Raw genomic sequence first — 17,452 nt, forward strand, 5'->3', positions numbered from 1 at the left:
AGAACTAAGAAGGATCTTGGGACAGACAGATCTCTTCTGTCTCCTCAGCAGAGGGGTGATATATGTGTAATATGATGCTGTAAATATGGTGTATAGATCTCTAAAGGTGGTGGGGAAAGCAATGTAAATAAACTACACTGTGGTGAATAACAATTGAAAGTCTCCAAATAGTCTGACACAGCAGAAGACAGGAGCGGGACCTTGCCCTGTCACAATTTCTTCGAGAACATAGTACTTGGGCTCTGTTGCCAAAGGCTGAATCACAGCGAAAAAGAAAGGGACAAACCAATAAGAGGCCAGACCAAAAAAAAAATGTACACCTATTCACATCATATATATATATATATACATACACACACAGTGCTTGACATAGGAAGGCCTTACAAGCTTGCAGCACACATCATCATCATCATGCATTTCTCTTCCCCCCAACCAGATAACTGTCAAGGAATGGCTACTGAATCTGTCAAACTGATGTGATCTGAGGTCACAGCATTATTTGCCTGGATAAGACAGAAGTAGTGAAAATATGGAAAGAATGCTTACGTATTATAGCTGTGAATATAAACTTTGTGTGAGGTCATTTGCTGTAGTGAAAAGACATGAATTATTCTTCGGTGGAGTATGTCACTGGTCTCTGCAAAAAACTGGTCAAATCCCCAGCATTTTTCCTGATCTGCTTCAAGAATGTTCGCAAGAACAGGCGTGAGCAGTACTTGCAGGCCCCTGTGGATACACAAAAAAGAGACAACACACATTGGAATGTTTCTCATTCTGACATTATAAGATCTCCCTATTGGACAGATCACAAGTAGGATATTTTTGTGCTTTGAGAAATTCTACAACATTCCTTTCCTTTACTGTTTTACAGCTTCTGTTCAACAACATTGCCCACTGTTTTTCCTGAATAGGGACAGTATATACCATATTCACTTTTTTGAAATTTGAGTACCAAATATTTTGCCTTTGGAATTTGGCAAATACTGAATCCTAATTTCATCATGAAGGCAGGGATAGGGGCAAGAAGCACTCAAAGAAATGGTCTGAAGTAAACAGGATGAAATTCAATAAGGACAAATGCAAAGTACTCCACTTAGGAAGGAACAATCAGTTGCACACAGACAAAATGGGAAATGTCTGCCTAGAAAGGCATACTGTGGAAAGGAATCTTGGGATCAGAGTGGATTACAATCTAAATGAGTCACCAGTGTAGCACTGTTGCAAAAAAAGCAAATATTATTCTGGGATGTATTAGCAGGAGTGTTGTAAGCAAGACACAAGAAGTAATTTTTCTGCTCTACTTTGTGCTGGTTAGGCTTCAACTGGAGTACTGCGTCCAGTTCTGGATGCTACCCTTCAGGAAAGATGTGGACAAATTGTGATATGTGATACAATTTAGTTGGGGTTGCTCCTGCTTTGAGCAGAGGGTTGGACTAGATGACCTCCTGAGGTCTCTTCCAGCTCTAATCTTCTATGATTCTAAATTGGAGAAAGTCCAGTGAAGAGGAACAAAAATGATTAAAGGTCTAGAAAACATGACCTATGAGGGAAGATTGAAAAAACTGGGTTTGTTCAGTCTGGAGAAGAGAAGACAGAGTGGGGGCATGGTAACAGTTTTCAAGTACATAAAAGATTGTTACAAGGAGGAGGAAGAAAAAATATTCTCCTTAACCTCTGAGGGTAGGACAAGAAAAAAATGGAGTTTAGCAGCAAAAGTAGTTTAGGTTGGTCTGGGTAAGGATAAAAGGGGTAAAAACCAAGGGTGATGTCATGGTAGGGGTCTACTACAGACCACCAAACCAGGAAGAAGAGGTGGATGAAGCTTTTTTAAAACAACTAACAAAATCATTCAAAGCACAGGACTTGGTGGTGATGGGGGATTTCAACTACCCAGACATATGTTGGGAAAATAACACAGCAGGGCACAGATTATTCAACAAGTTCTTGGAATGTATTGGAGACCATTTTTTATTTCAGAAGGTGGAGAAAGCTACTAGGGGGGAGACCGTTCTAGATTTGATTTTGACAAATAGGGAAGAACTGGTTGAGAATTTGAAAGTGGAAGGCAACTTGGATGAAAGTGATCATGAAATGGTAGAGTTCATGATTCTATGGAATGGTAGGAGAGAGAACAGCACAATAAAGACAATTAATTTCAAGAAGACAGACTTTAGCAAACTCAGGGAGTTGATAGGTAAAATTCCATGGGAAGCAAGTCTAAGGGGAAAAACAATTGAAGACAGTTGGCAGTTTTTCAAAAAGACATTATTAAGGGCACAAGAGCAAACTATCCCACTGCGTAGGAAAGATAGGAAGTATGGCAAGAGACCACCTTGGCTTAACCAGGAGCTTTTCAATGATCTAAAACTCAAAAAAGAGTCCTACAAAAAGTGGAAATTCGGTCAAATTACAAAAAGGATGAATATAAACAAATTACACAAGTCTGTAAGGACAAAATTAGAAAAGCCAAAGCACAAAATGAGATCAAACTAGCTAGGGACATAAAAGGAAACAATAAAACATTCTACAAATACATTAGAAGCAAGAGGAAGACCAAGGACAGAGTACGCCTGTTACTCAATGAGGGGGGAAAGACAATAACAGAAAATGTGGAAATGGCAGAGGTGTTTAATGACTTCTTTGTTTTGGTTTTCACCAAGAAGGTTGGTGGTGATTGGATGTCTAACATAGTGAATGCCAGTGAAAATGAGGTAGGTAGGATCAGAGTCTAAAATAGGGAAAGAACAAGTCAAAAATTACTTAGACAAGTTAGATGTCTTCAAATCACCAGGGCCTGATGAAATGCATCCTAGAATACTCAAGGAGCTGACTGAGGAGATATCTGAGCCATTAGCAATTACCTTTGAAAAGTCATGGAAGACAGGAGACATTCCAGAAGCCTGGAAAAGGGCAAATATAGTGCCTATCTATAAAAAGGGAAATAAGGACAACCCAGGGAATTACACAACAGTCAGTTTAACTTCTGTACCTGGAAAGATAATGGAGCAAATAATTAAGCAATCAATTTGCAAACACCGAAGATAATAAGGTGATAAACAACAGTCAGCATTGATTTGTCAAGAACAAATCGTGTCAAACCAACCTGATACTTTCTTTGACAGGGTAACAAGCCTTGTGGATAGGGGGGAAGCGGTAGATGTGGTGTATCTTGACTTTAGTAAGGCTTTTGATACTGTCTCGCATGACCTTCTCATAAATAAAATAGGGAAATACAACCTAGATGGAACTACTATAAGGTGGGTGCATAACTGGTTGGAAAATGGTTCCCAGAGAGTAGTTACCAGTGGCTCACAGTCACACTGGAAGAGTATAATAAGTGGGGTCCCGCAGGGATTGGTTCTGGGTCCGCTTCTGTTCAATATATTCATCAATGATTTAGATCATGGCATAGAGGGTACACTTGTAAAGTTTGCGGACGATACCAAGCTGGGAGGGATTGAAAGTGCTTTGGAGGATGGGATTAAAATTCGAAATGATCTGGACAAACTGGAGAAATGGTCTGAAGTAAATAGGATGAAATTCAATAAGGACAAATGCAAAGTACTCCACTTAGGAAGGAACAATCAGTGGACACACACAAAATGGGAAATGTCTGCCTAGGAAAGAGTACCGTGGAAAGGGATCTGGGGGTCACAGTGGATCACAAGCTAAATATGAGTCAACAGTGTAACACTGTTGCAAAAAAAGCAAACAACATTCTGGGATGTATTAGAAGGAGTGTTGTAAGCAAGACATGAAAAGTAATTCTTCTGCTCTACTCCATGCTGATTAGGCCTCAACTGGAGTATTGTGTCAAGTTCTGGATGCCAAATTTCAGGAAAGATGTGGACACATTGGAGAAAGTCCAGAGAACAACAACAAAAATGATTAAAGGTCTAGAAAACCAATGAGGGAATATTTTAAAAATTGGGTTTGCTTAGTCTGGAGAAGAGAAGACTGAGAGGGGACATGATAATAGTTTTCAAGTACCTAAAAGGTTGTTACAAGGAGGAGGGAGAAAAATTATTCTTCTTGACCTCTGAGGATAGGACAAGAAGCAATTAAATTGCAGAAAGGGCGGTTTAGGTTGGACATTAGGAAAAACTTCCTACCTGTCAGAGTGGTTAAGCACTGGAATAAATTGCCGAGGGAGGTTGTGAAATCTTCATCACTGGGGATTTTTAAGAGCAGGTTGGACAAACACCTGTCAGGGATGGTCTAGATAATACTTAGTCCTGCATTGAGTGCAGGGGACTGGACTAGATGACCTCTCGAGGTATCTTCCAGACCTACGACTCTACGATTCTATGGAAATTTCAAGTGATTACTTTAAAGTGGAGCAGCAGCCATCTTAAGTATCTTGAATTTGTACCTGTTCTTCATTACAGGCTAATGCAGAGATTAATATTAACAACATGCTGGTATGTGTACACAAATCAAACCTGCAATTTTCAAGGGAGCCTAAGTGACTTAGTAGCACAGATCCCATTTAAAGTCAACAGATATTGTGCTCTTAAACCACTTTGAAAATCCCACCCTACATACTTATAGCTGAATAGTTTTCTATTAGATGGCTAAACATGGCCTCTCTGCACCACTTTCAAAAATAATGTACAGTTTTCCCAACCTGTTCTAATGGAGACAACTCTATTTTCTTCACAAGAGTTCATGGGAAAAATTACTGCCCCCAACTATGAAATGACTAACTGAGAGTCAGAGACTTCACTTAGAAGCTAAAATCAGGTTGTGTTAGTGTTATAGGGAGCTCTTTGAAATCCGTAGTCTCAAACTGCATCTGAATGTGAGAGGGACACCCTCAACTTAAAAACCATAATTCTACTTGATAATTGTTTTTAACTTCTACTGTAACAAGTAATATCACTATAATTTACATTATACATGGAAAACACTCTTTTCTCCCCATTTGTTTACTTTACTGATTGGAAAACACCGCATATAGTCATTTTCTCTTCTTCTTCTGTATAGTCAGTGACATTCCCATATGTTTTTCCATGCAAAAATACAGAAGATAAAAATATTTTTAAAATGGAAAAATATTAATGTAAAACCCACAAAAATTGACAGGAGGACACAGGCATAGTACCTGAAACTACTTTTAACATTTTTTTTGTTTTAAACTGACTAGACTTCAAGTGACAGTGTCCCTTTAAATGACTCACCATTTCTGTATATTACAGCTAGTTACTGGTTCACACTTTAGTATTTTTCTACTTCTATTTATACTCCTATCAAAACTGCCACAATGGAAAATAATATTTGTTTAGGGACAATAATGCAACTGGAAAGGGTACTACACAAAATGAGACAAAGAAAATGTTAATGCAATTTACATGATAATTCTCTGAAATTCTTATCTCATTCCAATATTCCTCAGTAAGGAAATAATTTTAATAACTAAAGTGAATATATAACTTAGATCTACAAACTCCATTTCATTTTAGCTCCATTTAAGACAGAGCCACTTTTCCTACAATGAAGCTCTAGAACAACTTCTCTCTTCCCTATAAAAAGGGAGATTAATTTTGAAATGGTAATTAGTAGGGCTGTTGATTAATCGCAGATAACTCATGCGATTAAAAAAAATTAATCGCGATTCATCGCAATTTTAATTGCGCTGTTAAACAATAGAATACCAATTGAAATTTATTATACATTTTGGATGTTTTTCTACATTTTCATATATATTGTATTCTGTGTTGTAATTTAAATCAAAGTGTATATCATTTTTAATACAAATATTTGCACTGTAAAAATGATAAACAAAAGAAATAATATTTTTCAATTCACGTCATACAAGTACTGTAGGGCAATCTCTTTTTCGTGAAAGTGCAACTTACAAATGTAGATTTTTTTTTGTTACATAACTGCACTCAAAACCAAAACAATGTAAAACTTCAGAGCCTACAGATCCATGCAGTCCTACTTCTTGTTCAGTCAATCGCTAAGAAAAAAAAAGTTTGTTTAAATTTACAGGAGAAAATGCTGCCCTCTTCTTATTTACAATGCTCCCTGAAAGTGAGAACAGGTATTTGCATGGCACTTTTGTAGCCGGCGTTGCAAGGTATTTATGTGCCAGGTATGCTAAACGTTTGTATGCCCCTTCATGCCTCGGCCTCCATTCCAGAGGACATGCTTCCATACTGATGACGCTCATTAAAAAAAAATATGTTAATTAAATTTGTGACTGAACTTCTTGGAGGAGAATTGTATGTCCCCTGCTCTGTTTTACCCCAATTTTGCCATATATTTCATGTTATAGCAGTCTCGGATGATGAGCCAGCACATGTTGTTCATTTTAAGAACACTTTTACTGCAGATTTGACAAAACGAAAAGAAGGTACCAATGTGAGATTTCTAAAGATAGCTACAGCACTCAACCCAAGGTTTAAGAATCTGAAGTGCCTTCCAAAATCTGAGAGTGACGAGACATGGAGCATGCTTTCAGAAGTCTCAAAAGAGCAACACTCCGATGCGGAAACTACAGAACCCAAACCACCAAAAAGGAAAATCAACCTTCTGCTGTTCGCATCTGTCTCAGATAATGAAAATGAACATGTGTCGGTCCACACTGCTTTGGATTGTTACTAAGCAGAACCTGTCATCAGCATGGATGCATGTCCCCTAGAATGGTGATTGAAGCATGAAGGGACATACAAATCTTTAGTACATCTGGCACGTAAATATCTTGCAACACTGGCTACAACAGTGCCATGAGAAAGCCTGTTCTCACTTTCAGGTGACATTGAAAACAAGAAGTGGGCAGCATTATCTTCTGCAAATGTAAACAAAACTTGTTTGTCTGAGCAATTGGCTGAACAAAAAGTAGGACTGAGTGGACTTACAGGCTCTAAAATTTTAGATTGTTTTATTTTTGAATGCAGTTTTTTTGTACATAATTCTACATTTGTAAATTCAACTTTCATGATAAAGAGATTGCACTACAGTACTTGTACTAGGTGAATTGAAAAATACTATTTCTTTTGTCTTTTTACAGTGCAAATACTTGAAATCAAAAATAAATATAAAGTGAGCACTGTACATTTTGTATTCTGTGTTGTAATTTAAATCAATATATTTGAAAACGTAGAAAACATCAAAAATATTTAAATAAATGATATTCTATTATTAACAGTGCGATTAATCACACGATTAATCATGATTAATTTTTTTAATCGCATGACAGCCCTAGTAATTAGGCCCTGATTCAGCCAGGTACTTAGGCATAATGTGAGCAGTCCCATTGACTTACGTATTTTTGGTTCATTTACTTATTTTATTTCTCTCATTTATCATATTGAAGTCAATTGAACCATTTCAATGCTTCAATTTATGCATCTGTTGAAATGGGGCATTAGTCACCAAAATACTGAGAGCTAGATTATTCTGATTTAAACACCTTCATTTTTCCTTTAATGTTTGACTGCAACGTATATGAGGGAAAATTGTTGTTTTGTGCCTAAATTAGCCTGGTACGGTTCCTATGATCGAATAATATTCTGTAATGTTAAAGCCAATTTTACATACAGGAATACCAGCAAGGAGGAACATTTTCATAAGCCTCTATGGGGATCAAGAACTGAATATTTAAGTGGAAGGTATTAGGTCTACGAAGATGACTGTGTTCTGGAGGAAGGAGAAGAATTTAAGTCTCTTTCCACTGGCTTGTTTAGCCTAACTAAAAGAAGGTTGAGGTGAGATATGATTGCTCTCTATAAATATATCAGAGGGATAAATACTGGAGAGGGAGAGGAAGAGGAATTATTTAAGCTCAGTACCAATGTGGACACAAGAACAAATGGATATAAACTGGCCACCAGGAAGTTTAGACTTGAAATTAGACAAAGGTTTCTAACCATCAGAGGAGTGAAGTTTTGGAATAGCCTTCCAAGGGAAGCAGTGGGGGCAAAAGATCTATCTGGCTTTAAGATTAAACTCAATAAGTTTATGGAGGAGATGGTATGATGGGATAACATGGTTTTGGTAATTAAATATTCATGCTAAATAGGCCCAATGGCCTGTGATGGGCTATTAGATGGGGTGAGATCCAAGTTACCCAGGAAAGAATTTTCTGTAGTATCTGGCTGGTGAATCATATGCTCAGGGTTTAGCTGATCGCCATATTTGGGGTCGGGAAGGAATTTTCCTCCAGGGCAGATTGGAAGAGGCCCTGGAGGTTTTTCGCCTTCCTCTGTAGCATGGGGCACGGGTCATTTGCTGGAGGATTCTCTGCTCCTTGAAGTCTTTAAACCACGATTTGAGGACTTCAATAGCTCAGACATAGGTGAGAGGTTTTTCACAGGAGTGGTGGGTGAAATTCTATGGCCTGCGTTGTGCAGGAGGTCGGACTAGATGATCATAATGGTCCCTTCTGACCTAAATATCTATGAATCTATGACTTTTTTCCCATTAAATTCATGTGTATAATTTTTAGCTCTTTGAATCCCTTTAGGACACTCAGGCAGGAAGGTGGAGGTCAAACTTGAGGTTTAGACAAACTACAGTATATCCACAGTAATAATTATCCTCTCTTCTGGTGATGGAGCTAATGCCTACCTGTTCAATAGCATATTCTTCCCCTCCCTGCACAGGCTGGTTCTTGGCCATATTACTCTTTTTCACCACTTGAGTGCTCTTGGGTAAATGAACAGTTACAGAAGCACTTGGATGGAATAGAAAGAGAGGCATTTCATAGCCCACAAAAGAACATAATATAGGGCTGCTGTAAAAATTCAAAGAAAAAAGTCAGAGACAGCCAGAGTCCCAAACATCTTATACTGAGAAAATAATGAGAAAAACCTTACTCAGGTAGCACAGCAGTATTTGGTAAAAAATTCAAATAAGCTTACTTAGAAAGACTACAGGAAATAGGCATGTCTCGACTCCACTCAATTGGTCCATTTTCTGCTTTCTGTACTCCAGATATGGCACCAGAAGGCTTTCCAGTGATTATTTTATACCTATGAGATATTACAAAAATAAATATGCAAAATAAATATGCAATCCTTAATTACTATCTCTTCAAGTACAAGTCTAGTAAATGGATCATCTAATGGGACCCTGTAATGTAAATAAAAAGTCTAAAGCTAGTACAAGAATTTAGACCAATCTGCTGCTCAATAGGAGTACAATGTTCAGGGCTCAACTCCAGACTGGCAAAGGGTGCTGAAATAATACACTTAATGTTTCATGAAAAGAAACACCTTATGCTGAACTGGAGAAGCCCCTCTGGCTGACTCGGGATTGAGAAAAATTAGGGAGGGGATCCAGGAACTCACTGGAAAAAATAAAAATGTCAAAGTCATTTTTATGTCCGTATAGTACAGGCATTTACTGAATTCAACTTGCAACGTTCCAGGGAATTACCAAAAATGTTCATTTGGGAGAAAAGGAATACAGCTTGGGTTCAGCAGAGATTACATTAATATTAAAATAGCCACAGATTTTGGCACAAATTTGTACAGTCACAATTTTTTCCCAACTCTGACCAGAAAATTTAGGAATAAGTGTGAAAGGAGAGAACTCTGCATTAAATTTTATTTAGCTCTAGGAGAAACGTTACTTTATACACACATGGTGTAGAGACAAGGAAGATTCAAACAGCGAACTGACATCAGAGACAACTGCTTTCATTCTTCATAGCCTGTCTGAAAAATTAAATGTAGAATATATGATAGTAAGGCCCTGTACATTATTCAATTATGCAGCTGCATAAACTGTTGCTGAACAGCTGATTTTTAAGTTGCTGCATAATTACACTCTAGAATCTGAACTTTCATTTAAAAAATATTAAGCCTCTAACTCCAATTTATCCCAAATCCCTGTCTGCAAAGGGAGAGGGAAAGACAAGATGCATTTCTTCCTCAGCAGTAAGAGACTTTACTGCCTCCTGGATACCAAAAACAGCTCCCATACTTTCCTCAATGCCAGAACTCCCAATTGGCCAAATTTCTGGCGGTCATTTGAAAACACCTAAATGGCAGCTACTTGTTAAAACAGAAGTTTGAAATTCTGAAAATATAAGATCTTATGTTACATTCAATTAATTTTGTAGTCTCTAAGAAAATTACACAAGGTAGATTTCACAAATTGTACTGGACCGCGAGTGCAGCAAAGAAGGCAAGAGGCTTCAAAAGGTTGTGTCACAATTTTCTGGAGGCTCTACTGCATCATTAGGTTTAATGTGCCACACAAGGTACTAGTCTTGTAAAATATGAAATCTTCCCATGGCACTAGCCTTGCTAAATATGAAATCTGCCTACTATTTGCATTATTTTTACACTGTTTGCTGTGTGTGTGTGCGCACAGAACTCTTTGTTATAGATATTTTTATTGGTTGAATTCATTTATGAACAGACAGAACTCTCCCTCTAAATTACCCACATCACTTCCTTGTTCCTGCGAGGCCCTTCAAAAGGTCGGAATGGTAAACTCCCTGTTGCTGCATGGTAAAATGTCACCCCTATGCTCCACAGATCAACTGTTGCTCCATACTTCTTCTGATGCTCCTTCCTCAACACTGCTCGCTCATACATATCAGGATGCTTAAGGGGAAAAAAGGGGAAAACTTAGAACTACTTGCTTTGTAAACAACTATAAAGACCAAAACTCAAGCGAGCAACCACAGCAGGATACACCACCTTTCTAAGCATTTCTTTCATCAAAAAGGGAAGTTAGCATCCGCTGTGTAGAATTTGCATAAGCTTTTCACACTACAGGCACTTCAAGATCATACTGCAAAATTGTTCAGCCTGAGCCAGTAGCCGTTTATAGTCACCCTTGTTACAATAAAGTTCAAAATCAAATAAAGAGAATTTAGTAAAGAAAATTCAGATGAAATGACAGATTAGGAGATAAAAGCCGCACAAAAGGAGAGGAAGAGAAACACTACAAAAACTACTATTTCAGAAAATGCATTAAGAACAGAGAGAAAGAGCATTGAGAACATTTATTAGCACACTGGCATGTGAGGTGCATGGAAACAGAAGCAGAGGGGACAACTGTTTTCTTTCTGTTTTTCCACAAAAATATACTTACTTTCAAATTCAATATAAGTATTTTAGATATACTGGCTCCCTCACCTGTCACTTTTTGGAATTAAAGTACTCTGACTTTAAAACACTACACTGGACATTCCAAGTTACAGTGCTCTTGCACGCTGCTTGGTCAATACAAATATCAGGAAAGTGGATCTGAGCGATACGCAGCATCATCCAAACAGTTCACAAGAACATTTAAAAATATCCAGAGAGGGAGAGGCAAAGAAGCTCTAATAAATCTATGCTACAATTCTTTATATCACCCAGTGAAACATGGAGAATCTGAGTCAGGAAATGACCTCAGCACACTTGTTCCCCAGATCAGTGGAGGCCTGGCATAACACAAGGTGCAAAAGGTAGGATTGATGTTATAAAGTAACTACCAGACTAGATGTGTCATTGGTAAATGAATTCCCAACTGGGGTTCTGTCTCTCAGCTATTCAGTTTTCACTAAGAAATATCCCATGCTTCAACAAGTCCATCAGTAAGAAATTAAATGGCTTACCAAATATTCTTCTGTACCATAGAGAGAAACAAACTGTTCATCATCTTCCAACTCTCTAGCAGCTCCAAAATCTGTCAGTTTGTAAACAGACTGACCATCTTCACCTATAACACGCATTATATTGCCTGGTTTGATGTCACGGTGCACTATTCCATTTTCTCGGAGATGATTCATCCCAGCCACTTAAATACAGAGTTGTACAGCATTTAGTACATATGTATCAAAACCGTCCGGAAAAATGTTAAAATACCAAAAAAGCATATATACTTTCACAGACTATGGTTTTTCAGTGTGTGCAAAGGAGAAGGGCAAAGACCATTGCTGCTACTAGGATTAGAATATCCTATTGTCTCTATTCTAATAATCTTTGCTTTTCTTTTTCAAACAGCAAATAATGGTAAATCTTGCTCTCATAAATGCCTTTCTTAAAATTTATTTTCTTCCATTATTTTAGGTCAGAGTTTATAATCCTTAGTGATCTTATTCTCTTCCCAGAGGAATGTCTACAATGTAGGAAACAACAGATGACAATGGGTTTTGCCACCATCCTTTGGAACACTGAGCAGATAAAGTGGACGTATTTTAATTGCCAGATTTCCTGCGGTGATAGGGGCAGACAATGGTGGACTTCATTACTCCCCGTAATCTATTATGTGATGATCTGTCAAGAAGGAAGTCCAGTGTGTGACCAAAAAAAAAAAATCTTTGCATTTAAAAAAAATCTAATTTTTAGAAAAAAAAATCATAGTTTTATAATGCAACTACATTTGTTGATATAGATTAAAAGTAATACTATAATCCATAGGATTTCATCTATATTGTCAAACTAGGAATTTTAATACTCCAATTCCAAACTAAACCAAACAACAGCTGAGCAACAGGGCAAATTGTACAGTGTTTAAAAAATTAAATCCCACATACCCACGTCTCTCAGCACAATTAAGAACTCAGACTCTGGCAACCCATAGGCATTAGATGGCTCTTCTAAAACAGTGTATAAGCTCCCACATGGACAAAATTCCATAACAAGTACTTTGTGTCTAGTGGTTGTCTGAAAAATAAAAAATATAAAGATTTGACAATGATATGAAGACTGTTAATAATTCCAGAGATTACATCAAGTCACAGTCTCCTATTTTCAAAGCTTTGTAACCTGATGCTATTTTATATACAAGTCTCACTCTGATGGCTTTTAAAAAATGAAAAGAAAGAAAAGAAAAACTGGTTCCATTTTAAAATTTATCTTGAGTGTAGAAGAAACTAGGGAGGCCACAAGATTATGGGTGCTAGCCCTTCTTCACCCTTAAAATGGCCTTCTTGGAGTAGCAGGTAGTGTAGAGGCAAATGAAAAATGAGGAACTACAGTGGGAGAAGAGCCTGGAGCAGCACTTTTACTTCTCTCCTTTGATTACTTCCTCTCCCCAAAGTCTTTACCGACCTCTGCATTTTACCCATTTTCCTGTGAACCCCTAGCCAACCTCACTTTGAAAAGTGCTACTTTAATTCATCCCTGGGTGCAATTCTACATCTGCTCTATCATTATGTGAACTTTATGCAGCAAGATGCCTATCTTCTGATGGTCTTGTGGAACACCTGAAATCTTATTTATATTTTTAAAAAGTGAGGAGTTTTGAATAAGCTGCAAAATTATCAAGCAAGAGCAAATCAAACAGTAGCATGCTTTCCATATTAATATAAAAATATACAGTAGTGTAATTAAAATCTATTATCTTAAATAATTTCAATTTAAGATTTTATAAATTAGGACAGTATTTGCATAATATGCACATGTGAATGCAGTGGATCAGATTCAGTGCCTGTTGCACTGATCCTGATTGTATGCTAAAGACAGCAGGGCAAGCGTACTGATGTGCTAGGCTGTTAGGAGTCAGTTATGTATTTCAGTAGCAGTATCACCACTCAGTCTCTGCTATCTTTCAATCTGTGGCTCCAGATCAGGTGAGATTCTCAGCAAAAGGAGAGGAGCCAGTAGGAAAAGGCTCCTATATACTTCTTAATAAAAATACAGCCTTACCCGATACAGCAGAGTTTACATGAAATACATATGCAGGAATCATGGATGGCATTACTACAAACCACATCAGCTAATTACCTCTTCTTCAATAGCAAACAATTTGACAATGTTCTTGTGATTCAGTTTCTTTAATACTTCAAATTCTCTCATCTGAACATCCACAGGACGAAGGAAGCTTATGTTGTTAAATACTTTGACGGCATATAAATCCCCTGTTTTCTATCAGAAAAATATTCAGATTATTTTAAAAAAATCAAAGTCAAGTACAAAAAAGTCTTAATAATTAACATTTATACAGTACCAGTCATCCTGAAAGATTCCAGAACACTTTTCACTTATATACAAGTATGATATAATTGTAGCTTCTCTGCAATAATTTATTAATATTGTATGTTCATCTGGTTATTGGAATGTTTATTATATGAATATATTGGTTTAATAGGGGGCTGTAAGGAAAAACAAGCAAGAAGGAAAAAATGGCTCAAGATAAGCTACTTCTTTACAAACACTTGAGGGTTGTTAACAGACAATGCCAGGACACATGAAGAACTGCAAACTCAAGACAATTTGAGAGAGAGAGAGACAAAATATATAATCTGATGACAAAGAACAGCCTCAACTTCCATCTAAATTCAGGTAATAAACACCGATTAGGGGGTAATTTTTCACAAAGATGGAGAAATCTGAGGGGTAACTTTAGATTTTACTATCTGTACAAAGATTAATTGAAAATCTTCTTCTAGAAAATTTGTGTAAGGCCCCAAATCCGTAGCCAGGTTTAAAAACTACAATTAATACAGTTTAGAACAACACACTTAAAAATTAGTTCCTGCTTTATGCCCCAATCTTCGAAAAAGTTACTCACATGGATTCAGTGGGGATAATAATGTAAAAGTGTTTGCAGGATTGGGGCTTTATTTATCTGCTGACCTGAATCCTGGGATTTTGCATTTTTCCTACACCACTGGATAGCCATTACATCTCAAACAGCAGTGCAACTCCATATGCTTTTATAGTTTGTGATATCCTGAGCTATTTCAGGGGAAAACAAAAGCCGCCCAAAAAACACTTTGGCAGATAAAAATCCTTTCAGTTTTTCTTTAAAATTATAAAATGATTGTTAATAATTTATAGTCAGGAGAAGGTATTAGCAGTTGGGTTATTTTTCTCACTGTTTTTATATACATTAGTAAGGCAATTAAAGAAATTAAGACATAATTAAGCACTCTGGATAACATTAAAACCAATCTACCCTATACTTAGCACAATGGTTACCTGAACCTGACTATGGCATTGGGGCACTATCATAATATTAAATAATAATAAATTCAGATATTTAATAAATATCAATTCAGAAGTTTAGGTAAAGAGAGCCCAAACAGAATATTTATCTGGAATGAAGATTACCACCCCACCCAAATGAGTTCAGAAATAACAGTTTCTTTAAAAAGACACAGATATATATTTCTTTCCAATTTAAAAAGGACATATACGTTTAGTAATTTAGGCCCCAAAAGAGTCTTTTCTACTTGTTTATTTAAACATTTCCCTGCATTGTTGGAAACTCAACAGCATTGTACTTGTGCATAAGAACCAGAAACAGCATTGTGTACTTGTGCATAAGAATCAGAAAATGATTGCTTAATTTCACTGTCCAAACTGGATAAAACGCAAAAGGCATGGAGCAAGCACAGTAAAAAGAATGGTACATTTTACAAATGCTTTCAGTATTAATACCGATTGGGTTATTAATAACAATGATAAAGATGTTTAAAAACACGTATCTTACACATTTTTTCCTGATTACTAGGGACATTAAAATAAAATATCATAAAAAAATTCAAAAAACTTTTCCATAAAAGGCTGATGAACAGATTTCAAGGGCTTTCATATTACAGGTGCCAGGTTTAATGATTGTTTTCTTACTGAATCCAGCCTGTGGATTTCCAAAACAACTTCCATGCATTAACAAAGGAAAGAAGACAGGAAGACTATTTAAGAATTAATACAAGGATCCTTGTTCTTGAAAAAAATATTGATTATACGGTAACGAGTTTGTTTACTCCACACAAACCTTATGTCGTCCACGAAAAACATTTGCAGTGGCTCCTTGTCCTAGAACGTCAGATAAAAGCCATAGATAATTGGAAGTGCTCTGCATGTTTTCTCTCGATTAGTCAATTCTCTTTTCAATCTTAAAAATAAAAAAAATAAATGTTACTGAGTATATTGCACACACAAAAATTAAAGGAAAATCAATACATTCTTAATGAAACAGAGAAACACTACTCCAGAGATTTAAAGAATTAACAAAGGAATTAAAAATCCACCAATTAGAGAGATGGGGAGGCAGGAAGAAAGGAAACGAAGGCAAACTAAATGCTACCAGAAATCAAAATTAACACTGTATAAAATCTGTCACAGAGTTTGAGGTCTTCTTTTTCCCTTCCTCCATTTGAAAGAATCAACTAAAAATCAAATAAAGATCTCAATAACGATTCTTTTGTAGGCTTCTAAATGTGGCACAAAGAGACTATAAAAGATAGAAGAAAATAATACAAAAGGTTTCAAATAATGTGGGAATTATGTCTTTCCTTTAAGAGAAGCAACATTTCTATAAGTTTCATGGTTCAGCATATCTGAGAGACTACACAGTGGAAGTGAGATAATGGCAGGTTTACGTGATATCAAATATCAGAGGGGTAGCCGTGTTAGTCTGTATCCACAAAAACAACGAGGAGGCCGATGGCACCTTAAATACTAACAGATTTATTTGAGCATATGCTTTTATGGGTAAAAAACCCACTTCTTCAGATTCATGGAGTACTGGAACCCTCATTGTTTTTGTGATATCAAAGTAAGCATGGCTCTGAAATAAGGAGTTTGTGACCCAGGGTCCTTTTGATGCCAACTGGGTTTAATAGGGATCCTTTCGTCAGGTATATACATAATAATTAACAAAAGAGTGGCATGTAAGGTCTTTACCAAGAGCCAGTAGCTTACATAGAAACGTATGGATGGATAATATTTAAGACATTATGTATCTGCACCAGTGTTCCCTCTAATTTTTCCCACACACGTGCAGAATGAATTTTGTTATGTGCACCAATATAGAGGTGATGGGTGACACATCACCTTCATATTGGTGCAGATAACCAAAATTCATGTGGTGTGGGTAGGGCCAAGGGTTTGGAGTGTGGGAGGGGGCTCAGGGCTGGGGCAGAGGGTTGGGGTGCAAGGGTGTGAAAGCTCTGGCTGGGGGTGCAGACTCTGGAGCGGGGCCAGGGATGAGGGATTTGGGACGCTGGATGGGGCTCCAGGCTGGGGGGTTCAGCGTGCTGGAGGGGGATCAGGGCTAGGACAGGGGGTTGCAGTGCAGGGGGGAGTGAGGGCTCCAGCTGGGGGTGCAGACTCTGAGGTGGGGCCAGGGATGAGGGGCTCAGGGCTGGGGGAGAGGGTTTGGGTGTGGGCTCTGGGGATGAGGGGTTTGGAGTGCAGAAGGGTGCTCTGGGGCTATACCAGGGAGAGAGGACTCCCGCTCAGCTGTCTCTCCCTGCAGCAGCACCTGGGCTGGGGGGAGAGGCGCCCCTCCCCCGGACGGTCCGGACCGGGGATGGGTTCAGGCTGCCCCTCCCCAGGCTGTGGCAGGTCTGGGGTTGAGCTGGGGCTGGGGGAAGGGGAGCCCCTTCCTCCAGCCACAGCAGCAGGGCCAGGGAGAGGCACCCATTCCCCAGCTGGTCCTGGTCAAGCGGGTTCCCTGAGCACCTGTGTGGCCCTAAATCAGCTGCTGCGTGGCTGCGCAGCTTACAGGGAACTTAGATCTACACTGGAAATTATGTTCTTAAAGTTAAAGA

General features: G+C 37.9%; 1 protein-coding gene across 3 annotated transcripts in view; it reads right to left on the reverse strand.

Annotated features, from left to right (window-relative positions):
• TBK1 (TANK binding kinase 1) overlaps positions 1-17,452 on the reverse strand; it is a 54,173-nt gene that overhangs the window by 23,472 nt on the left and 13,249 nt on the right. For all 3 annotated transcript variants that reach the window (XM_077833433.1, XM_077833420.1, XM_077833428.1), the window contains 7 exons: positions 15,673-15,792; positions 13,677-13,817; positions 12,485-12,614; positions 11,564-11,745; positions 10,402-10,562; positions 8,868-8,978; positions 547-726 (listed from right to left, as the gene is read on the reverse strand). In XM_077833433.1, coding sequence (XP_077689559.1) covers positions 547-726; positions 8,868-8,978; positions 10,402-10,562; positions 11,564-11,745; positions 12,485-12,614; positions 13,677-13,817; positions 15,673-15,759 — 992 coding nt within the window. In that variant the 5' untranslated portion in view covers positions 15,760-15,792. The remainder of the gene's footprint in view (positions 1-546; positions 727-8,867; positions 8,979-10,401; positions 10,563-11,563; positions 11,746-12,484; positions 12,615-13,676; positions 13,818-15,672; positions 15,793-17,452) is intronic.

The sequence above is a fragment of the Eretmochelys imbricata genome, chromosome 1 (genome assembly GCF_965152235.1).
Source record: "Eretmochelys imbricata isolate rEreImb1 chromosome 1, rEreImb1.hap1, whole genome shotgun sequence".
In the NCBI taxonomy this organism is placed as follows: Eukaryota; Metazoa; Chordata; order Testudines; family Cheloniidae; genus Eretmochelys; species Eretmochelys imbricata.